The sequence below is a fragment of the Leguminivora glycinivorella genome, chromosome 1 (assembly GCF_023078275.1).
Source record: "Leguminivora glycinivorella isolate SPB_JAAS2020 chromosome 1, LegGlyc_1.1, whole genome shotgun sequence".
Classification (NCBI taxonomy): domain Eukaryota; kingdom Metazoa; phylum Arthropoda; class Insecta; order Lepidoptera; family Tortricidae; genus Leguminivora; species Leguminivora glycinivorella.
This window is the reverse complement of record NC_062971.1, coordinates 28898030-28920819: the sequence shown is the minus strand read 5'-3', so window position 1 is coordinate 28920819 and position 22790 is coordinate 28898030. Positions and strand designations below refer to the sequence as shown.

Genomic DNA, 22790 nt, shown 5'->3' with positions numbered 1-22790 from the left:
ATTGTATGGGCCTGCTAAAACCCGCCGGTCGAATTGTAATGGAAGTCGCGAGCAAGATCTTGAAAAATTGGATTGTATAGGTAATGAAAAGCAACTAATTTTTTCACAGCTAATTCTAAATCCTAATTGTCATAACTTTGGCATGATTATTGGGTTTCGTAGGTTTTCGCTTTAGGACAAGGTTTTCCAAACCCCGACCCGTTCCAATCCGTCCCGAGACGCCTACGCTACGATGACCCGCGGGTGCGTACTGCATTCGGCTAACGTAAGGAAATTAGTTCTGTAATGTCGCGCGACATTTAAAGAGCAACATGGCCCTAAGCCTTAAGGCAACAAAGTGAGGAGAAACCTGGATTAATACATACCTACACTAATGGTATACATAAAGGCGTGACGAGCGTTACAGTCATCAGAGATAAAAAAGGAAAAATGAAATAACCTTGTTCAAGTTTAAAAATGAAAAATGCTACAAAGTCTAATACGAATTCGTGTCTTTGTTGTTTATCAATGAAGTCGCAGAAGGTTAGGTTAGGGTAAGCAATGTATTCTCCTTATATAGGCGAGCATAGGATAGTCAAGTTCAGCGCCATACCTACCAGCGTTACGTGACTTTTTGGTTACTAACATGTCGTCACCGGATGGAGAACTTGTTGTTGTACTGAGAGGCTAGAGTATTCGAGTGACCAGCGTTCTGTATACGATTGGAACGGCGCCTCAAGCCGACGGCAGCGGCGGTGGCGACGCTAACCGAGCGCAACCGGCTTGAATACCGATGACGGCGCACTACGCGACTCGTTTCAATCTCTACTCTATGCATAAGTAATGCGAAAAGTATGGAGATATTGGAGATACCGCTCCGACGCGGCACACACGGCGCTCCTCTAAAATATTGTTCAATATTTTTATGGTAACGACTTCGGTTATTTGTTCTTATTCTTAGAACAGAATAGCCTTTGTAGACATTTTACCGTTCAAAATCCAAGACGGAAGTTCCACAACGTATTCAGAGGCATTTGCATGCTCGGAGTTTCATTTGTAGCTTAAGCTTAACTACTGTTTCCGAGATTTTAAAATATATTAAATTTATGGTGCTACTATTAGCGGTTTTATGGCTTTACACGGACGGTTTCTCGTTGTTGGATACAGGTGCTGCCGTAGCCGAATGGCATTTCTGCGACGCGAAACGAAAACGAAACGCCGCGAAAAGTAGTCGCGCCAATATGCAAGAGCGATAGAGATAGATAGGTATCTACGAGCGTTTCGTTTCGTGAGCGTTTGGGCCATTCGGCTACGGCACCAGGACTTACAGCACCAGCGTTATTCTGTGCAGGTCTCTGCAGCTGTATTCATTAATTTGCTTGATAAATAAGTGATTCACTAGCGCTGTATTGGTGGCTGTAATGCGGCGTCACTCATTTTATTAATGAAATTGACATTGCGCGGAAACAACGACAACTCCGCTATCGCCCGCTACAGTGGACATCTAAATTTCAGTCAGCTCTTATGTTTTCGCTTCCGTTGGTAGATTTTTACAAATATGAACGAAGCGTCTTTTATCAAGACATTACGAGTAAATGCCGAAACACAATGCTGATTCGGGTCGCGATTGTACTTAATAGGAACTTTCCTAAAATACTCCTAACTCACCGCACTAGGGTATTCTAAAGGAAAATTATTAGGTATAGTTTGTCCGGCGGGCTAAGGCAAAAAAGCCATAAAATTAAGATAATTAGTTAATCAATTGTAAAAATAGCTTAAGTCATTCATTACATGTACAAAAAGGTAACGTAATAATGTGTTAAGGTTCAATGTCAAATGAACGTCTCTAAAATCGCAATAGAAATAAAAAATATTGGTTGGGTTGCCACTGTACCATCATCGGGAGTGTCGTACTAAGACCAATGTATGTAGTAGGAAATGTGTTCATTTTAATATGACTACTTGTCAGTAAAAGATCAGGGTTAGTATCGTTTCGTCTAAAAAGCAGCTGGTCTATGTAGCATCTGGTCTAAAAAGCAGCTCGTCTATATTGCATCTGGTCTAAAAAACAGGTGGTCTAAAAACCAATTTGTCTAAAACGCCCATGGCAACTGGTCTAAAATGCTTTTCGCCTAAGAAGCAACTGGTCTAAAAATACCTCTCGTCTAAGACGCAACTTGTCTAAAACGCTATTCGTCTTTAATGCAAGTAGTCTACAATGCATTTTGTCTAAATTGTGTTTCTGACGTCACAGGCGTCCACAGGCTACAGAAACCGCTTATTGGGACGTGTTTCTCGCCTAGGGATAGTATTGTCTTTCTTTCATTCATCTAATGATTTGTTCACATGGACATGCTTAGCTTTATTAATTAGTTTGGTTCTAAACAATATTTTGTTAAAATACTTAATTGGATATAACATTAATTAAAGTTTTTATTTAATTTTCTAGATTTAAGCTAGTTAATATTTCTAGATTTAAGTAGTTAGTTTGCTGTACAGTGTCAAGGACCATTTAATACTAGACTGATATAGCCCATACAAAAAAGCGTACCCCTGAAAAAAGCTTAGTTTTTGCTTTAAAACTAGATGGCGTTGTTTCGTAACCCGGGAGTGGAAAAAAACATATTTTCACATATATTTTTACTTGTTTTTATATTATACTATGAATAACTATCAAAAAACTTTATTTTAATATCAAAATATTGGCTCAAAACACAATTTTTACAAATTATATTTTTTGGTCGGCCTCGACGTAGTTGTGATCGCTTCGCTGGCTAAGTTTGTTCGCATGTTCTCTAATTATTGCCAAATAAAATGACTAGATGACGTTGGTGGACTAGGAAAATGTCACATCCGTTTCGTTGTTCATTAATATAATATACTTAGTGATAATAAACCTATATGTTGAGCTCAAATACGTTCAACAAAACGCAATCATTGTGCCAACAGATGTTACATCTGACATCCATGTCACATCACAAATGTCATTGTATGATTTATTGAATATTCATAATATGGATATTAAATATTTTAGAATCGCAGTAGCAATGCGAGTAGAGATACAGAATTAATAACGGTATAAATTAATAATTGTATGACCAATGACCTCATACATAAAGGAGAATGGGCACTTTTGTATGGGCGGCGTCCCATGAATGTATACACTTCATATATATCTTGTTTGAAAGCTCTTAATCTAAGTAATAATTCGTTGTATGGGGCCAACCTCAGATAACTTGCAGGGAACGAGATATTTAAAAAATAAAGTCGATCACTTAAGTAGTTAATTCTCTTAATACATACTATATGACGAAGAGTACCATATTTTATTCAAAACATTAAGTAAAATGCTCTTTGTTTTTGCTATTAACGCTAACGATTAATTATTTAAAAGAGTATATTTTACAGTTTAAAAAAATAGCTATACTAAAAATCATCTACTGTTCAGCGGAATGAGAGTGTATACTCAAGCCATATGTATGACAAGAAAGGTACTTTTATAAGCTATTTTTCGTATAGTATAGCTGAGATCAAACGCTTGCAGGGGTGAAAATAAAACCATTTAATAAGTTAATTAATTGGAATTGAATACGTCTTAATTATGCTACTCATCGCTAGATGGCACTCTGTTACAAAATATAATTTGACGTAAAGCATTAATGGATTGTCGTAATCTCGCCGGTCTCACTCCATCATTATAAAAAGTAGAGATTAATTGTTTATGGATTTATAAAGATGACAAAATGACGTTTAAATAGCATTGTCATAATTGTCAAAACACGATTCTCCCGAAATAAACACGCATATCTCAACAGCCTTAGACGAGTATAGCTCCATCTACCAATGTGAATGCTTCGCCATTATACAGGCTGCCAACGCAGTAGCTAAGCGACGTATCACAAACCAAGAGATACGCATCGTGTCTGACAGCGCTGCAGTACTGCGAGCCCTAGATAGTAAGACCATTCAGTCCGGGCTCATACTAAAGTGCCACCGAGCATTGGAGGTGATAGGGTCAAACAACCTAGTCACGCTACAATGGATAAAGGGGCACAGCGGCTCTCTAGGGAACGACGCAGCAGACGAGCTGGCCAGAAAAGGTTCGGACCGGAAAGCGACTGGGCCAATCCCGATGCTTCCCTTACCGTTTGGTCAACTCAGGTCATGGATGCGTCAAAAAACCAGAACACAACACGCTGAGCAATGGGCAAACACCAGTACCTGTAGACATTCCCGGGAAGTAGTGCCACACCCAGATGCGCGCTTAACAAAGCGCCTACTAACTCTGAATAGAGCATCGCTACGAATAATCGTAGGCAACATTACTGGACACTGCCCACTTAACAAACATTTACATGTTATAGGTAAGACCGACAGCCCTCGATGCCGAGGATGCCTGTCGGCCGAAGAAACGGTCGCCCACGTCATCCTGGAATGCGAGGGAGTGAACACACAACGGGCTCAAATCCTCAAAACGACGAGGTTACTCCGAGAAGCCTGTGGAGACACTAGGAGGATCCTGCGCTTCTGGGCGGAGTTAGGCTGGCTAGACCCCTAGCTGGCAAATACAGCACGCACAATGGCCTCTATCTTTGAGGCTAAGTGCGGAAACCGGAGCCCATAACCATAACCATAACCATAACCAATTGTCAAAACATATATAATATAACATGATGTTCAGTACAAAATAGCATAAGTATTTTAAATAGGTACCGGTCTTATAATTATCACTTGCTAACTGATCGGTAAAATAGAGAACTTTACCGAATTGAGGACATGTTGCATAAAGGCCAGATCAAACTGAGGGAAGCGAATGTGGTTTCTCAGGATCACAAATGGAATTCCGTGATCTCTGCCTACTCCTCTGGAAAATAGACATGAGTGTACTTATGTATGTATGTCTCTATGTAAGTAGTAGGTAATTAAATTACAGATTAAAGTTTAGAAATTATTACTAAATAGGCACTATTTAGTACTTACATCGAATACTCGTATGTATATACATATATACATATTCAGAAATCAAAAACACCTGACAATTTAGCTACGATACGCTTCTGAAGTGAATAAAAAGATTAGCCTAATCTTATATGGAGTAAGGTAAAAAAGCTACCCTGCTTGCTGTGTGATGACGGGTTAAGAATTTTCTTCCCGTGGGTGTCGTAGAAGGCGACTGTGGGATTGGGTTAAAATGTGGCGTAGGCGAGAGGCTGGCAACCTGTCACTGCAATGTCGCAGTTTCGTTTTCTTTCAACCCCTTATTTGCCAAGAGTGGCACTGAAGCTTTAGTAGTTTTATGTGCTCTGCCTACTCCTTTATGGGATACAGGCGTGATTGTATGTTTTTGTTGTTATGTTGTTGTTTAAAAAAGCTATTTTATTAAATAATATTCAAGTTTTAATACACATCTAAGTAGTAAATCCAAGTTCATCTTGAACGCGTATTGAGAGACATTTTGTTTAGCTGCTGCGCTCGGAAGGGTTTTGAACTTTCCACGGAAGACCAGCGTCGGGGTCCCTTGACTTGAAGTTGGCACACTATTTATATCACTGTTAGGTATAAGTTAAGTTTAAATAATAAATATTTTTTATTTAATTAAACTTATAGAACAGCATTTTTGAATAAAGTAGGTACTATTTTATTCTATTATTATATAGATCTAGATTCATACTAATCATGATAAGGGAAGGATTTCCTATAATATAACCTATGTCTATACTTATTACTAGTTATTTGTTATACAAGGGGGCAAAGTTTTATTTTAACGCCGAGTGTGGAATTGAAAAATGAGCAAGTGAAAGGATTCTATAGTTGAACCACGAGCGAAGCGAGTGGTTCGAGAATAGAATCCTGAACTTGCGAGTTTTTTAACACACGAGAAGTAAAATATATTTGCACCCGAGTGTAACACAAAACTTTTCCCCTCACTATAGCGTGGAAACTACAACGCAAAAAATGCATTTATCACTGCTTCCAGTAGTTCCACAGGTGGTAAATCATCTTTATTACTAGATTCACCTACTTTTATCCATTTTAAAGTAGTTAATTTGACTTTATTCAAGGTCAAATTACTTTACCCACTAGTGGATAAAATGCGTTTTTACCCGCTGGTATTAAAGGACAAAACACGTGTTTCCGAGCTAGTGAGGGGAAAAAATACTTATAGTTCAACTATTCAATTTACGTATCCCGATTACTATAACACAACTATTGGATTGGGTATTTGGTCTAGTAATTAAAACCCTAATTTTGTTGTTTTGCTAACATGAACTGGCACTGGCAGTTACACGTGAAGACTAGTGCCTGTGCTATCAATTGGAAAGTGTGTTGGATATTTTTCATCTGTAGTCGTAGTAGTCGAAGCACCTTTTAAAGATAAAAAACCGTGCTTGATGGTCACCCGACTGCAATGGAAATAAAATGTCAAGATACGGTCACGAGCTTGAGTATTAACTCAAGCTCGTATATTCATCAGTTCAATAACATTTTTTCGCAGCTATTTTTTCAATTGGTTTTAAAATTGAAGTTTTTTTAATTTTTTTATTTACTTATTTAAGTATCTTTAAAAATATGGTTGGTTTGTGTGGACACTACGACCGCATATATTTTCAGTGTCAGGTAGGTCAATTCGTTCCTTCAGGGAGCTTTTATCATGTTCGCTCATCAGACGCTCGGCGACACAACACAATTTCGACGATCGATCACAACTCAGCCGCAAGGGACAGGAAGAACGACACAACGGAACATCAACACTTCTCGCCCCTGCATCCCCATATCCCCAATGACGCTACAACGGAACGGCGCTGCCAAGTTCACGGATAAGGACGCCTCGTAATACCAATCCGACTTTTTTTGTAACCCAACTCGGCCGTGGAGAGCAGGGAGAAAGCCTCACCACAATATCGACATTTCTCTTCCTCGATAACCTCTCCGTCAATGCGTCGTGCACAAGCGGGCTTTTCACTCCAGGACGCTAGCCCTACGTGATTCATTCCACGGTTCTACTCGTAGACTCTCTTATTCAATTATTTATGAACACTGACCTCTATTATGGCTTTCAGCTACTATTCATAATCCGCAAAATTAAGTTTTGTTTTCTCTAACATGCCTCTAGATTAGATGGATACCCACTTAACTGCCTATTGGGTTAGACATTTTATTCGAGTTATATGGCTTGAAACGAAACTAACTAACTTACAATCACTCTTGAAATATTGATACCTATTGAAATTAAATGATATAAGGAATTATTAAAATAGCGTAGCAAATATTGGCAAAAAATGGGTGTGGTAAGTTATCCTTAAAAGATACTTAGACATATACCTTCGAGGACTTTTATGTAATAGAACAATAAACGAGAGACAACCTCGTCGTATATTGTGTGATTATAGCTCAGCAGCATTTTTAACCGACTTTAAAAAAAAAGGAGGAGGTTCTCAATTCGATTGAATGTATTTTTTTTTGTATGTATGTTACTCGATATCTCCGAGATTCGTGAACCGATTTTCAATTTTTTTTTAATCTGACGGGTATAACCCCGAGATGGTTCCATCATCAGACCCCGACTTGGGCACATGTAATGTTTTTAGTGTATTTTTCAAAGGTACACCAGTATTTACGCCTGATGGTGATAACTTTATGTGGCTGAGCTGATGATGGAAGGTCAACTCCTCAATGGTTAGGAGTTAAAGGATAATTCTTTCACTACTGTACATATATTCGGACTGATACATATAATATCAATAGGAACCACTAAAAATCAACAAATAAATTAAATTTTCTCAAACATGCAATGAAATATTGTCTTTACGTTCCTTAAAATGGGCTGGGAAGTATCGCTTTTTGGGCGCAACAACTCGAGAGGACTGTAAAGAGATTTCATATTATTTTTTAGGCCTAGGCCTGCAAAGTAACTTTTTTTTATAAAATATTGTCCTTTAGAGCATTTTTTTTTATTTCATTGTATGTTTGAGAAAAGCACTATACATGCCTCGGCGTAAAAACGGATTCCCGGCCTCGTATCCCTATCCGGGCTATATACCCACTTGGCCGGAAATACTCATTTTCCCGGCCTCTGATGTAATGTACTATTTTAACAAAAAATAATACCGCCTTCAAAAATAAGCGCGTTAGAAAACACGGAGAAACTAAAAAGCAAAAAATAATAAACAGATTTCTTATCGTATTGCAATAATCTAAATATCCAAATTATAAAACAAATTAATTATTTTTGGAGTCGGGGCCAGCCTGAGTATGATTGGGTGGGGCAAGCAGGCTTTTTTTTTGTCAGAGGTGGAGGTAATCCTCATTGGATACTGCCGACCCGGTCTTCGACAGCATGCCCGACTCAGCTATGCTGGAGGTTTCCTCCTAGCCGCCTACGGACTAAAGCCCTCCACCCTGTGTAGTAGTTTGTTACTAGAAACTCGGCGCTATCGGTATACGCTTTGTTTCTGAGTGTGTGTTTGTGTGATCCGGGAGAGTGATGTGTGTATGTGATGATTTGTGGAGTGTAATGTGTGTGTTGAGTGTACCTACGTTCTTACAGTGTAAGGGGTGAACATGTGATGTACAAAGAAAAAGTTAGAGAGGTATGGAAGAAGACAGGATGGGAGAGAGATGATAATATGGGTTTTATTTTGTGGTATACTATATCATATTATCTGAATATTTAGTTATCAAGTGCCGTTGAACTTTTTCAGGTTTTTAACCCCTGACGCAAAAACGGAGGGGTGTTATAAGTTTGACGTGTCTGTCTGTCTGTTTGTCTGTCTGTGTGTGTGTCTGTCTGTGGCACCGTAGCTCCCGATCGGATGAACCGATTTAGATTTAGTTTTTTTTTGTCTGAAAGCTGAGTTAGTCGGGAGTGTTCTTAGCCATGTTTCATGTAAATCGGTCTTACTATGTCGCATTCGGGGGTTTTTTCAAAATTTTAATTTTTTAATGATTAATGAACTCATGAAAGCTGTCAGTTGTGGATTGTTTTTCGAGGATTTCTTGTAGATTGCTGGGGTCTATGTGAAAGTTTTGACATGTAATTTCGTGATTAGTTCTTTTAGTGGCAAATCTTGGGCTTTAGACTAAGCAAGGCAAGGAACAGGGCTGGTACCGACTACAAAAATAATTGATTTGTTTATAATTTGGATGTTTAGATTATTGTAATTCGATAAGAAATCTGAATTCAAAGGTTTATTATTTTTTGCTTTTTAGTTTTTCCGTGTTGTTTCGTGTATTTTTGAAGGCGGTTTTATTTTTTGTTATTGATTAAAGCTTATCAGCAGATTTCTTCGCACAGGTTAACTGTGGAATGGACTGTCGCCTGCGGTAGGGTTTTCCGAACTTATACGTCTTTCCAACCTTCAAGAACAGTGCGTGATACAAACATCTTAAAGCCCACCAAGGCATCTTCAATCTTTCTGGTGTTTAGGGTGTCCATGGGCAGCAGTGACTGCTTACCATCAGGCGACCTCTCTGCTCATTTGCTTCCTATTTCATAAAAATAGCATACTATTTGCTACAATAAAAGATAGTCATCACAAAAGTTGATATCCTGAGAATATGGGACTATTGAAAGTAATGAAACTTTATAATAAGCTAGTTTTTCTTCTAGTCAAATCAGCTTCTTTTTAAAAACTGTCAAAACGATTTGCTTATATGGAATTACTATGAAATACTGAGGAGTGATGTCACCGTCAATTAATTTATTTTATATCTTTCTTTTGACTTATTAAAACTATGTTTATGCATAACTACTGTCCATATTTCTCTTCTAATTAAGTATGTGGTGCTTTATTTCGTGCACTGCATAAAATATTTTATTTCAAGTGTAGGAAATTAGCCCATTATGTTACTTTGATCTGTAACACGACACAGAGATCTTAGTTTAGACGGAATTTATAATGGTATTACAAATGTCAAAGACGTAAGTTTAGTTTCACATTTGTGACCCGTTTAAGATAAAATAGTACATTTCGTTATAAGTGCGAGAAGAATGACATTCTCGCACGTGTGACGAACGACGTTTTTTAATACAGTTGCGAAAAAAAAACACTACTACGAAATAAAACAATCCGCACCATCAATTTTCCCATGGACATTGACGATGACGGATTATTTGACAATTCAAAGGCGTATTTTTGAAGCTTTTAAACTTGCGTGCATATTTTCGAGTTTGCTATTCATCTAACATAAATTAATTTATTTCATTGGGTGCCATAAAACATAAACATTTACGATTTGGGACGATTCTTTAGTGTACAACTACATTTTAATTTAATCGATCCATTTATGCCCCGACATATTGAAAATAACGTAAAATAATAATGACAAATCGCGTAACATATTGAAGTTTTTGAACGTGCATTAAGTTAAAACATGGTAGACGCCTCTACTTTGACAGTAGAAGACGCGTTTCGTTCCAATCATGTTCTGTTTACACGACTCATTATGACCTATTTTTCAAAGTATAAACCATTTTATAAATTATCTTTAGCATGATTAAAAGTAAACAATTACATATGAAAATTAACGTTTTAAATATTAGGAACTTAATAGTATGTTTATAGTTTTATTTTGTGTTAGTAAACTAGACTAATATGAAAACAGCTAGGTAAGTAGTCGTAAAATGGAACGTATACTTCTTTTTACGCACTAGTTCGTAAAATACAACTTCTCGCACGCTAAACAGCCAAAAAACGGGCACTTTTTGAGCAACTGTATTAAAATAATTATTTTTCTACTCCCGAACTTGTTATTCGTCATTTACGAGGTCGTGCATAGATCTTTAAAACCCTACATAAAAGTCTATTCCCCAAAGCCAGCGTCCGCCGATTTCCTGCGCATGCGCGCAGTAACGAAAAAATTGAAAACTCATTGTTTGGCTCTGTAACCATGGCAACGCATTGTTATAACGATACTGCGCGCGTGCGCTTTGGGCAGCTGCGCTAACAGTGCAAAACTTTGCGTCAAAATACCGGAAACAGTGTGAATTTCACGAAAGTTATTTTAGAAAACTATTAAAAACTAAGTGCATGGTCGTAGAAAAAGTATTGTGTGCAACGGTGTTTAACTGAGCCAAAAAATACTTGTGGCGTCTTTATTAACAATTTGAGGCGAAGCCGAACCCACTCGTCACCCACGCCGCTCGTCCTTTTTGACCATCTTTAAACGCCTGTTGCATAAAATACTATTAGAATAGTGGTGTAATTAGTTTGTCATTTTTAATTTAATTGCATAACTATATTAATATTATTATCAAATATCAAAAAATTGTTCGGCCTCAAAATTCCCCGTAACTTATGGAAATTAGAGTTCGAGTGAATTTAAACGGCTGCCAAAGATATAATATTAGGCAATTTAGAAGCGTGTTGGGAATGAAGATCATAAAATACTATTTTCAGGGATTGACAAAATATTGGGATTGTCAAAGCGGACCCCAGGCTCCCATGAGCCGTGGCAAATGCCGGGATAACGCAAGGAGGATGATGACAAAATATTTTCTAGCAGTTAAGACCCATGGTAACCGATATAAGATGTGGGAGGAATATAATAATATATCTCTTCCCCTGGTAAAGGGTTAAATGGTAGTGTGACTACGTTATCTAGCACCCATAGTAGGTACAAGTTTTGCTTGTAATAAATATACGAAAATGTGACTGGAATTATACCGGATGGGGCCTGTAACAAAAGCAAAAAATTAAACTGTAGGTTGTACTCCTTACACTGACCAACATTTCTTCAGCGACTTTTTAAAATAACTTGTGTTTTGTTATTTATCACCCTTGAATGTTTTTCCCAAGAGATAATGTACTGCGAATTATGTTAAGTCTAAAGTGTGACAGACAACGTCAATGACAACAATAATATGGCGTCCATTGAAGCTAATATTTATTTTCTATGAAAAATTAGAAAATTAAAAACTTCATAATTTTTAAAACTCGCTGAACAAATGTTGGTCAGTTTAAGGAGTATAGCCTACAGTTTGATTTTTTGCTTTTGTTACAGGCCCCAACATGAATCTGTCATAAAAAGAATCTGCCGTTACCAGAATCTGTCCTTAACCGAATAAGGCCCAACAAGGGAACAAATCAAATTATTTTACGGATTTTTTTTTGATTTGTTCTTTTTTTCAAGTAGTCACACTACTATATATAGATTATAAATTGAAATAGATATCATGGGCGGGCGTGTGGTCTAGTGGTAAAGACGTTAGCCGCGTAAGCTGAAGACCCGGGTTCGATTCCCGGCTCGGCCACCAGTGGGCCTTGCCGTTTTTTCTTTCGTGTATGATATCTATTTCAACGAATAAGGCCCATTTGCACCAACCACTTAACTCAGGGTTAGCAGGCTGTCATCTGTCAAATTCCATATGCAATTTTCGTTGGTGCAAGTGGCCCTAAAGGATTAAAATGGCAGCCTTATTACACCGTAATACTAAAAATACTAGAGGAAAAAATCTGAATTACATTCCTTACTTTTGATATCTTTAACACATGTGCCCCTTTAGCACAACTTGCCTTGTCGCGCGCGAGTACCTACATCAAGCGCGTTTTCAAGTATGGACTCGCGCGCGACAAGCCAAGTTGTGCTAAAGGGTATGGTGTGCCTTCTGTGTCTGAGCACGTCAAATACGTAAAATATTTGGAATAGGGCTACTGCATAGACATCACAACAACAAATTATATAGAAACTACCTTCGTAGTCTTTTAGTTAAAGATTTTCAATTATTTTGTAGTAGCCAATAATTATCATATGGGAGTCTCCTTTAGGATTGAGGGCTTTATCAGCCTGGATCAGAAAAGAAAAATTAAAACCTATATTACCTACATGAAATAAAACTATTGATACGGATTATAACGCGTATAATTAATTTGAACGTAACATGTCGACATTTCGCACCCTTGGCCTAACTGAGGAAAAATATAATGTGAAAAAACTGACCACATACTACAAAAAAAAATATTTATAATAATAGATCGACTGCAACGCCGGGCCGTGCTCGTCGACACCGCCATCCCCCATGAAAGCCGAGAGACCTAATAGACTTTGGCTCACGAGTTAATCGCCATGTTGATGGAAGTCTGGCGGTTCCTCACTCTGCAGCACTAGTATACACCGGCAGCAGGTTATGTTTTTTTTTTAAAATGCGTTTATAATATTTTGTACAACTTATAGAGACAATAATAATATTATGACTAAAATAAAGTAATTTAAACATTTAAAGCAACCTGTAATTATTTTCTTACAATAGTGTAGGTAAATCAGTATCTACTTATAACTTATTGATTTCAAGAACTCATCTCTGTTACTCGGTGTGGCATACCGCTCATCAGGCACCTGTACCTGTAGGCACCTGTGACAGTAAACTTGGAAGATGGATCTGTGTTTTCTTAATAGTATAATAAACTAAGAGCCCAGCGCTGCCAGACCTTCCTAATTTTAACAAGGATGAAGCTTTGGGATAATGTAGACTTAGTATCGACGCTTAATATTAGCTAGATCGACCCGACATCATTTTTTTGCTACAAGGTTTTATCTAAACTAACTTTCCTTGAATTCTCAAGGCTGTTTTTTATGTGTGTTAGAAAATACTGCGAGGAATTGATAATTATCATTTCCTGGCCATATATTTATAGGCCTGCCGTAGCTTCAGAAATTAGAATAAGTTACAGAGACTTTCAAGCGTCTGGTAAAAGTTACAGCCAGCAAAAATGGTCTGGCACTGGCACTGATTATTTCATCAATTCTTAACAATATTTTTTAACACCTATATAAATATTATGAACCTTGAGAATTCAAGGAAAGTTAGTTTAAAAAAAGTGCTTCTGTCTGGACTTGAAAAAAGGTGTCGCGACGAACGCGATCCTCAACAAATTAGCAGGTAACTGTATGATTTTGACAGATTATTATTTATACTGGTAACACCGATTAACTGGTTTTATAAAAGAACGAATGACTTTGACAGTAAGGGGAAAGAGACACGTTGCGACCGGACGGACAAGGTTCGTGTGGCGGGAAAATAGAAAGAAGTAAGTTGAAGGAAGGAGAGAAGACTCGACGTTGAATCGGTGAGTGTTAGAAATATAGAATCATAATTAGATCAGAGAGATGAAGGGATAACGTAAGAATGACGGATTAGAATAGAAACAGCCAAGAATATGCCAAATGGTTGTGAGTGGACAGGGTCGGGCTATAAGGGGAGTTGTGGAGGCCCGCGGCGGAGAAAGAATCTCCGCCAAACAATCAGAATAGAAACTAGGAAGAATGTTTATGATTTAGAATCTAGAAAAGAATATACTTATGGAAATCACTTCATCTCTCAATCTTTACTACTTTATTGTATATGTTCAGAAATATCTTGTCGTTATGTCTTGTTAGAACTCAGGCATAGTTGAGGTTAGAGTAATAAAGAGTATTGCTCTGATCGTCAGCCTTGCATAAGATGAACCGACGTCACGACAAAATGGTGAAGATGCTGTGCGAGAATATGATTAGTAAGCGAAGCATGTACAGAAGAAACGTACTTATGTCCTTTTCGTTTGGCTCGGGAGGCTCCGAGGTACAACGGAATAGAACGGTGGAGACCTAGAAACTCATAGAACGGTGGAGACCAAGAAACTCATAGAACGGTGGAGACCTAGAAACTCATAGAATGGTGGAGACCAAGAAACTCACAGGACGGTGGAGACCAAGAAACTCACAGGACGGTGGAGACCAAGAAACTCATAGGACGGTGGAGACCCAGAAACTCATAGAACGGTGGAGACCTAGAAACTCATAAAATCATAATACGCTGGAGAGCTAGAAACTCAGGAAGTAGGATGTTAAACGTAAGTCGAATATTATTAGAAATATAAGAATAAATGAGTACATAGACTGGGAACCCTAGTCTGGTCTCGCAGGATCAATTTTTTTTCCTTTCTCTATCTCTTTGTTCTAAGGAAACCTATGCTAGGAATCCTAGCTCGGGCTCACGAATAAAGTGTAAGAAAAGGAATGTGTTTTATTACGATTGTGCGTTTATTTTATGTATTCACTAGATAAACTTGTATATTTAAATTTTACTAATTTAAAATGTATGAGCAAGAATGTATTGTACGTCTCAGGTGTTGGAGAGTGTGAAATAGGTTTAAGAAATCGATATGATTTATAGACGGAAAAACGCCTCTAACAGTCAGGCTGGCAACACTGCGCAAGTTTGTTCTCGTTACGCTAAATTAGTTTTAGTTACGGAAAGGTGGATGCTATTGGCCAACGTAGAAGTTAAGACGTTTCTTATTGGTTATTAAGGTCAATAATGCAACCAAATATAGAATTGTAAACGGAAACGTACGTGCCGGCTTTGGCGCCCTTTAATCTGTGAATAAGTTCGGACCTATTTGTTTGTATGTAAATATTGAGTCTGAAGTTAGGATGTAAATAAATGCAATCTTGCGAAAAGTGCATAGGAAGAAAAAACTTATTTCACTAAGATGGCGAATTGCAGTTCTTGTAAGAAAGCATCGTGGTTGTGTTAACGAAAGTGGTCACTGTAGGCAGTGTTGTTAAGTTATCAACTTATCATAGTAAATAAACCAGTGTGAAACGCCGGGTTGATCCCAAGGGAGCAAGAATATAAACGTAAGTTTTTAAATGATAAGTTTCTTATTAGAATCCAGGTACTTACAAGCCACATGAGCACATGGCTGGCATCTTAAGTATCTTAACCTGTATGCAAAGGAAACACTTGCAACATGTTTACGCGATGTTTATTAGTTCAATGAGACAATAGTCTAACGAAAACTAAACTAACTTAGGAGAAAATAGGTGTAGGATTGTAAGAAATTATTTACTTTCAGTACTTTCAAAATGGACGACGCCATACGGCTAAGATTGGAGCTCATCGATGATCGTCTGGTCAATCTCATGGAACAGAATACGGGAGGAACAGTGATCGAAGACGAGCGAACCAAGCAAATCCAACTTCGACAACAACGAAGGAGATATACTTTTACATGGAAAAGGGTAGTCAAGTCTCATTAGACCACATTGCCCGTGTGGTGACGGGTTAAGAATTTCACCACCCCCTTTCTTCCCGTGGGTGTCGTAGAAGGCGACTGTGGGATATGGGGTAAATTGAGGCGTAGGCGAGAGGCTGGCAACCTGTCGCTGCAATGTCACTGTTTCGTTTACTTTCAACCCCTTATTTGCCAAGGGTGACACTGTAATTTTACCAGTTTCATGTGCTCTGCCTACCCCTTTATGGAAAGCAGGCGTGATTGTATGTATATTATATGTAATAAAAGGTCCTTCAGTCACACCCAGTACAGCTAAGCTACCGAAGCTCTCTCTACCAATGTTCAAAGGACAAACGCTGCGGTGGGCAGTATTTGTGGATAGGTTTAAGAGCAATGTACACGGCAAGGTCTTGCCAGACTCAGAGAAAATGGCTTATTTAATAGGATGCCTGGAAGGAGAGGCTCTCCAAGCAGTAGAAGGCCTTGGTATTACAGAGCTAAATTATAAGGTTGCGCTACAGATACTAAAGGAGAGATTTGGGAACCAACAGAAGGTTGTTGATGCTCATTATGATGCCATCAACAATCTAGAAAGGGCAGGTGACAATGCCACTGAATGTAGAGCAAATTATAACATAATCGAAAGGCATTTGAGGACCCTGCAAAGCCTGGGAGAATCGATAGATGGCAATCATCTTCGTTCTACGATATTATCCAAATTTCCAGAGAAGGTAATATATGAGTTACATTTGCTAGCTCTGGCAGACAGCACGGGAAATATTCGTAGTGGCTTACAGAAAATTATTACTGCTATGGAAAGTGCCAAAGAGAACCCTGTCCCCGGTAGTGTCAGTAAAATTTCTACAGGAGCGTTACACGTGAACACACAGAGTTCTCAGAAAAAAGGAAAACCACATCTGATTTCGCATAAGAAGGGGTTTAAAAGAAAACTACCAGATAATAGGGAGCCCAAAAATAAGAAACCAAAGATGGTCTGTATTTTCTGCGAAGGGCCCCATTACAATGCATCCTGCACGGTGGTTAAGGACATTAATGAGAGAAAAAAGAAATTAGGGAAAAGGCGCTACATTTGTTTTAAGGAAGGGCATAGGACAACAACGTGTACCAAAAGGAAGCCCTGTTATTTCTGCCAAGGAACACACAATCAAGCACTATGTCCGAAGAAAACAGACGGCCATAGTGGAGGTGGGGCAGAAGAACTCAAACAGAATTAAAACACGAAGACTGATGCTCGACAATGGCAGTGGTCGCAGTTATATTACCAGGAAGCTTGCAAAGGAACTAGACTTAGTGACAGATCAAGAAGATCAACTAGTGGTATTTGTTTTTGGGGCTGAGGATCCAGTCAACATTTCCAGCCCATCAGCAGACATCCGAATCAGAACTAGGAGAGGAATCACAAGAGATATTCGAGTTAATATTGTACGTCATATAACCAATTATCTTGGTCCCCCTATGAGTATGGATGGGATTGATGCTGTTGATGTTATAGCTGATGATGGGTCTGCTAGTGAAGAACCACAAATACTGATAGGTGGCGACTATTGTTACTCATTTCTCAGGAAGGAAATGTTCTTGCTGAAGGATCACCTATATTCAATTAACTCAGATTTCGGCTGGATGATTGCTGGCAAGGTCCGGCAAGAAGAGAAAACGAATACACTATTTGTCATCATGTACTGCCAATGTCAAGAATCAGTAACACCCTATCTCGTAACACCAGACTTACCCTTCCGGGAACCAGACATCAAGTTTCTATGGGCTTTAGAAAGTATTGGGATCGTTGACTCTCCCAAGATAACTAGAGAAGAAGAGGCCATCAAACACTTTAACGATACAGTTAAATATGAGGACAAGAGATATCAGGTGAAATGACCCTGGATAACATACCCACCGGATTTACCTACCAATTATGGTCTTGCTTATAGGAGACTATCAAGTTTGATACACAGATTAGAACCACATGCAATGGAAGAGTATGATAGCGTTCTGAGAGAAGAACTAGCTTCAGGAGTTATAGAAGTTTTAGATCCTTCGGAAGTCGACTCCAGGACACACCCTGTTCACTATCTCGCTCATCATATTATTCTTCAGGAAGGAAAGAAGGGATGGGTGGTGTATGATGGTTCCACTAAACTTAAGAATAGTAAAAGCCTCAATGAGTGTATGTACAGAGGACCTTCGATGCTTGAGAACCTGACGGCTCTCCTTATGAGATTCAGAGTCAATAAGATAGGAATCACAGCGGATGTGGAGAAAGCTTTCCTTCAGGTTGGAGTGCAACAGGAGAACAGGGATATACTAAAACTGAGGCTGGATGACGCTCTAATTAAAAGAAATCAAGACAAGGTAGCCATAACAAAAAGAGGAATATTGAGAACTCTAGCCTCATCATATGATCCGTGTGGATTTGCAGCACCTTTAGTTTTACCTGCCAAACTCCTTCTTCAGGAACTATAGAAAAGGAAAGAATAATGGAACACTCAATTACCAGAGGACTTGGAAGAAGAATGACAGAAGGCAGTGAATGCTTTGAAGACTGCTGCTGAAATAGAAATTCCTAGACATGTTGGGCTGTCACCAAATAGAGCCTACTCAGCCGTAGTATACCTCAGGATAGTGAATAAAAAAGTAAAGAGCACTAAAGTAATGCTCATAATGGCTAAATCGAGGATCAACCCGATAAACCACACAGAAGACCTAGAAATACCGAAACTAAAATTACTCAGATTCGTCATTGGGAAGCGACTCTTAACTTATGTCAAGACAACCTTAGAATAGAACGGACACGTCTATGTGTTTGGTCAGACAGTGAAATAATTTTATACTGAATGAAATCAGAAAAGCTATTGCCTCCATTCGTTAGTAGAAGAATAAACGAAATCAAACAGGAAAAAGATATTGAATCTAGATATGTCAGTACAGATTTAAACCCTGCAGATCTAGCAACACGACCGGAACCTTGGCATGTGAAGAAGGAATTATGGTTCAATGGACCTCAATTTCTTTTGCTGAGTGAGGAGGCTTGGCCAAAATTACAAGAACATGGCCAGTCAGTTCTTTTAGCAGGAACCGACTCGACAAGAGATACCATGGAGGTAGATATGTCAACTCATGAAGGAGAATCCATCGGAGGAACCATAGAACAGGAAAATATAGAAAGAATGATCATAGATATAGATAATATGGAAGACAAGGACCATATGCCGGTTTCTGCCACCGGAGTTGATGGAAACTGCAAAGACATAAAGAGTTTACAGAAATTACACTTCCCTCAAGAGGTAGCGGGTAAGAAAACAAGTCTGTCCAGAAATTTAGGACTATTTGTGGACATGGACGGATTATTAAGATGTAAAGGTCGAATGATGAACACAATGTGTTCATATGACACCAAATATCCGATACTAATACCTAAGAACTCTGAATTTACTGACAACCTGATTCTGGAGACTCATCAAAACTACTACCATGTGGGAGCCCCACATATACTGAGCATTATCCGACAGAAGTATTGGATTCCTCAGGGAAAGGCAAAGGTTCAAAGAATAATAAGGAAATGTCAGCAGTGTATTAAACATGGCGGTGGTCCCTACAAACTCCCTCCCACACCAGCTCTGCCAGCAGAACGAGCTAACTACAGTGCTCCTTTCACATACACAGGAATTGACTATTTCGGGCCAATCTTTGTAAAGGAAAATGGACAGATGAATAAAAGATGGATCTGCCTGTATACTTGCCTAGCAGTACGAGCAATTCACATGGAAGTAGTTAAGGATTTGACTGCAGAGGAATGTTTACTTGCAATGAGAAGATTCATATCTACACGGGGAAGACCAGAACTCATAGTCTCAGATAATGCATTACTGTTTAAATTAACTGCACAACTATTATCAAATGTATACTTCATGGACAATAAAATAAGGTGGAAGTTTATCCCTCAGCTCAGTCCATGGCATGGAGGTTTTTATGAACGACTGATCGGCGTTGTAAAGAATTGCATGAAGAAAACCCTAGGAAAAGGAGTTCTAAACGACACACAGTTGAGTACAGTAGTCAAGGAAATCGAAGCGAACTGAAGCGAGCGATTGGCGAACTCACGTCCACTTACATGCGTTGGTTCTGACATAGAATATGTATTAAGACCGGCTGATTTCTTAACCTACGGGAAATGTATAGCGATCGAGCCTTCCATACAAAATCCGTATCCAGGGGGGTCAGTCACGAAAGAAAATCTAATAGAAGGATGGAAAAAGGGCAAAATGATCTTAGAAGAATTTAAGAGAATGTTCCTAGGACAATACCTTTGCAGTCTTCGTGAAAGATATCAACATTCACACAAGGAACCTCGGGTTAGATCTAATCAAAACCCTCAGATTGGTGATATAGTCCAGATTAAAGGAGAATCAAAAAATAGAGAGAACTGGAAAGTGGGCAAAATCATCAGCTTAGAACGAGGAGCCGATGGAGAGTGTAGGGTTGCAAAGGTTGATGTGGAAGGAAAGGAATTTATAAGATCAATAGGTCATTTGTATCCGCTAGAGGTCGAAGAGGCTAGGCTAGATTATTCTGAAACAGGAGTGAGAAATCAAGAAAATCCAGATGTACAGAATGTAGAAGAATCTTTGGAGGATATAACTACAGGGGTACAGGAAATAGAAAGCACACATCTTGAAAAGGAAGCTACAGGACCAATGCGACCTGACATTGCAGAAGATAATGATAGCACACAAGAGACTGTGGGTTTAGAGGACATACTCACTCCGGTAGAGAGAGGACAAGAAAATGGTACTGGCGAGAGTGACAAAACAGTGACTGAAGGTAATAAGACTACAGAGACAGTGGAAACTGTGTCATATGGCAATGAAGAAAGAAGCAGACAAGAGAAAAGATTGCCCAATGGACGAGCCAGCTGATAGCACTGCTATAGGAACTCCTGGCCGTTTGGGAGTGTCGCGACGAACGCGATCCTCAACAAATTAGCAGGTAACTGTATGATTTTGACAGATTATTATTTATACTGGTAACACCGATTAACTGGTTTTATAAAAGAACGAATGACTTTGACAGTAAGGGGAAAGAGACACGTTGCGACCGGACGGACAAGGTTCGTGTGGCGGGAAAATAGAAAGAAGTAAGTTGAAGGAAGGAGAGAAGACTCGACGTTGAATCGGTGAGTGTTAGAAATATAGAATCATAATTAGATCAGAGAGATGAAGGGATAACGTAAGAATGACGGATTAGAATAGAAACAGCCAAGAATATGCCAAATGGTTGTGAGTGGACAGGGTCGGGCTATAAGGGGAGTTGTGGAGGCCCGCGGCGGAGAAAGAATCTCCGCCAAACAATCAGAATAGAAACTAGGAAGAATGTTTATGATTTAGAATCTAGAAAAGAATATACTTATGGAAATCACTTCATCTCTCAATCTTTACTACTTTCGTTTGTATATGTTCAGAAATATCTTGTCGTTATGTCTTGTTAGAACTCAGTCATAGTTGAGGTTAGAGTAATAAAGAGTATTGCTCTGATCGTCAGCCTTGCATAAGATGAACCGACGTCACGACACAAGAATAACATATTTCATACCGAATGCATAGTCCAAATAGAGATTCTAATAAATGTTAAAACGTAAAATGGGGTTCTTCCCTGTGAGACTTTTTCCAAATTCGCTTCAAATGTCGCAGAATACCACAAGATGCGTTCTGCCTGTCAATCGTCAGTCATACCTATAGACCTCGTGTCGGCAACAGGTGGTTTCAATTACCATTAGCCTCCCGTGCGATACCTTATAAATTGTATAAATGTAGGTAGTGGTTAACCGGTATGAATAATTGACCAGTTTCAGATGATAGTTTTAAAATCATTTTGAATAACATGATATTATATTTAGATTTTTCAATAAGTATAATTAGGATTTTAAACATTTTGACAAAGGTATGTAATGTATGTTTTATCTTCATTTGGTTACCGAGATATTTTACTGTAGGTAAGTAATTTTTATCAAAACGATCTTATGCTAATTATACCTATGCTAGGTTTTGTTAACAATATGTATTTTACGTAAACCTTTTGTGTCTAGAACCTTAACTAGAAATTAGAAACAACTAGGGAACAAATCAAATACAAAATTAAATCGCTGGGAAGAAACTACCGGTTCCAATTCAGTCACACAGAACAATAAGTTTTTCCTTTCGAAAACATACAGCAACAATGATACACCTTAGCAAACATTATATGGAAGAAACCGTAGATACATGTGTGCAGAAAACCGTTGAACGATAAATATTGTAATTCCAAGATTCAAACAAAAACACACGACAAGCGTCTACAAATACTGTCTACCACAGGTACACGTGAGTGACTATCGGTCGATCTCATAGAATTGAGAGCTCTGCATTGCAACTTAAATAATTATACCTATTGATGTGAAAACACCAAAATGAAAAATAGGGTTTTGCAGTGTTGAGATATAGTATATGAAATTGTTAAGTTTGTTATAAATGACATAAAACTTTTGCTTCTTACTTCAAGGGACTAATATACGTAATACGTTGTATGAATATAAAGAAATCCATACTAATATTTTATTTTATTGTTATAATATTATTTATTTATTTTTCTGTGTGGTGACGGGTTAAGAATCTCACCACCCCCTTTCTTCCCGTGGGTGTCGTAGAAGTCGACTGCGGGATATGGGTTAAATTGTGGCGTAGGCGAGAGGCTTGCAACCTGTCACTGCAATGTCACAATTTTGATTTCTTTCAAACCCTTTTTGCCAAGAGTGGCACTGAAACT

The 22790-nt window shown here is 38.4% G+C and overlaps 2 protein-coding genes across 3 annotated transcripts in view; one reads left to right on the top strand and one right to left on the bottom strand.

The window, feature by feature from the left end:
* The window catches only part of LOC125233770, a 212559-nt gene that overhangs the window by 94555 nt on the left and 95214 nt on the right, over positions 1–22790 (bottom strand). The window lies entirely within an intron of this gene.
* On the top strand, positions 16193–21410 carry LOC125233763. 2 transcript variants are annotated; one of them, XM_048139846.1, is made up of 2 exons: positions 16193–20978; positions 21063–21410. In XM_048139846.1, the coding sequence occupies exon 1, from the start codon at positions 18827–18829 to the stop codon at positions 20069–20071; it is 1245 nt and encodes a 414-aa protein (XP_047995803.1). In that variant the 5' UTR covers positions 16193–18826; the 3' UTR covers positions 20072–20978; positions 21063–21410. The 2 variants fall into 2 exon arrangements, with proteins under 2 accessions (XP_047995803.1, XP_047995813.1); XM_048139856.1 differs by having other exon boundaries at positions 20080–20978.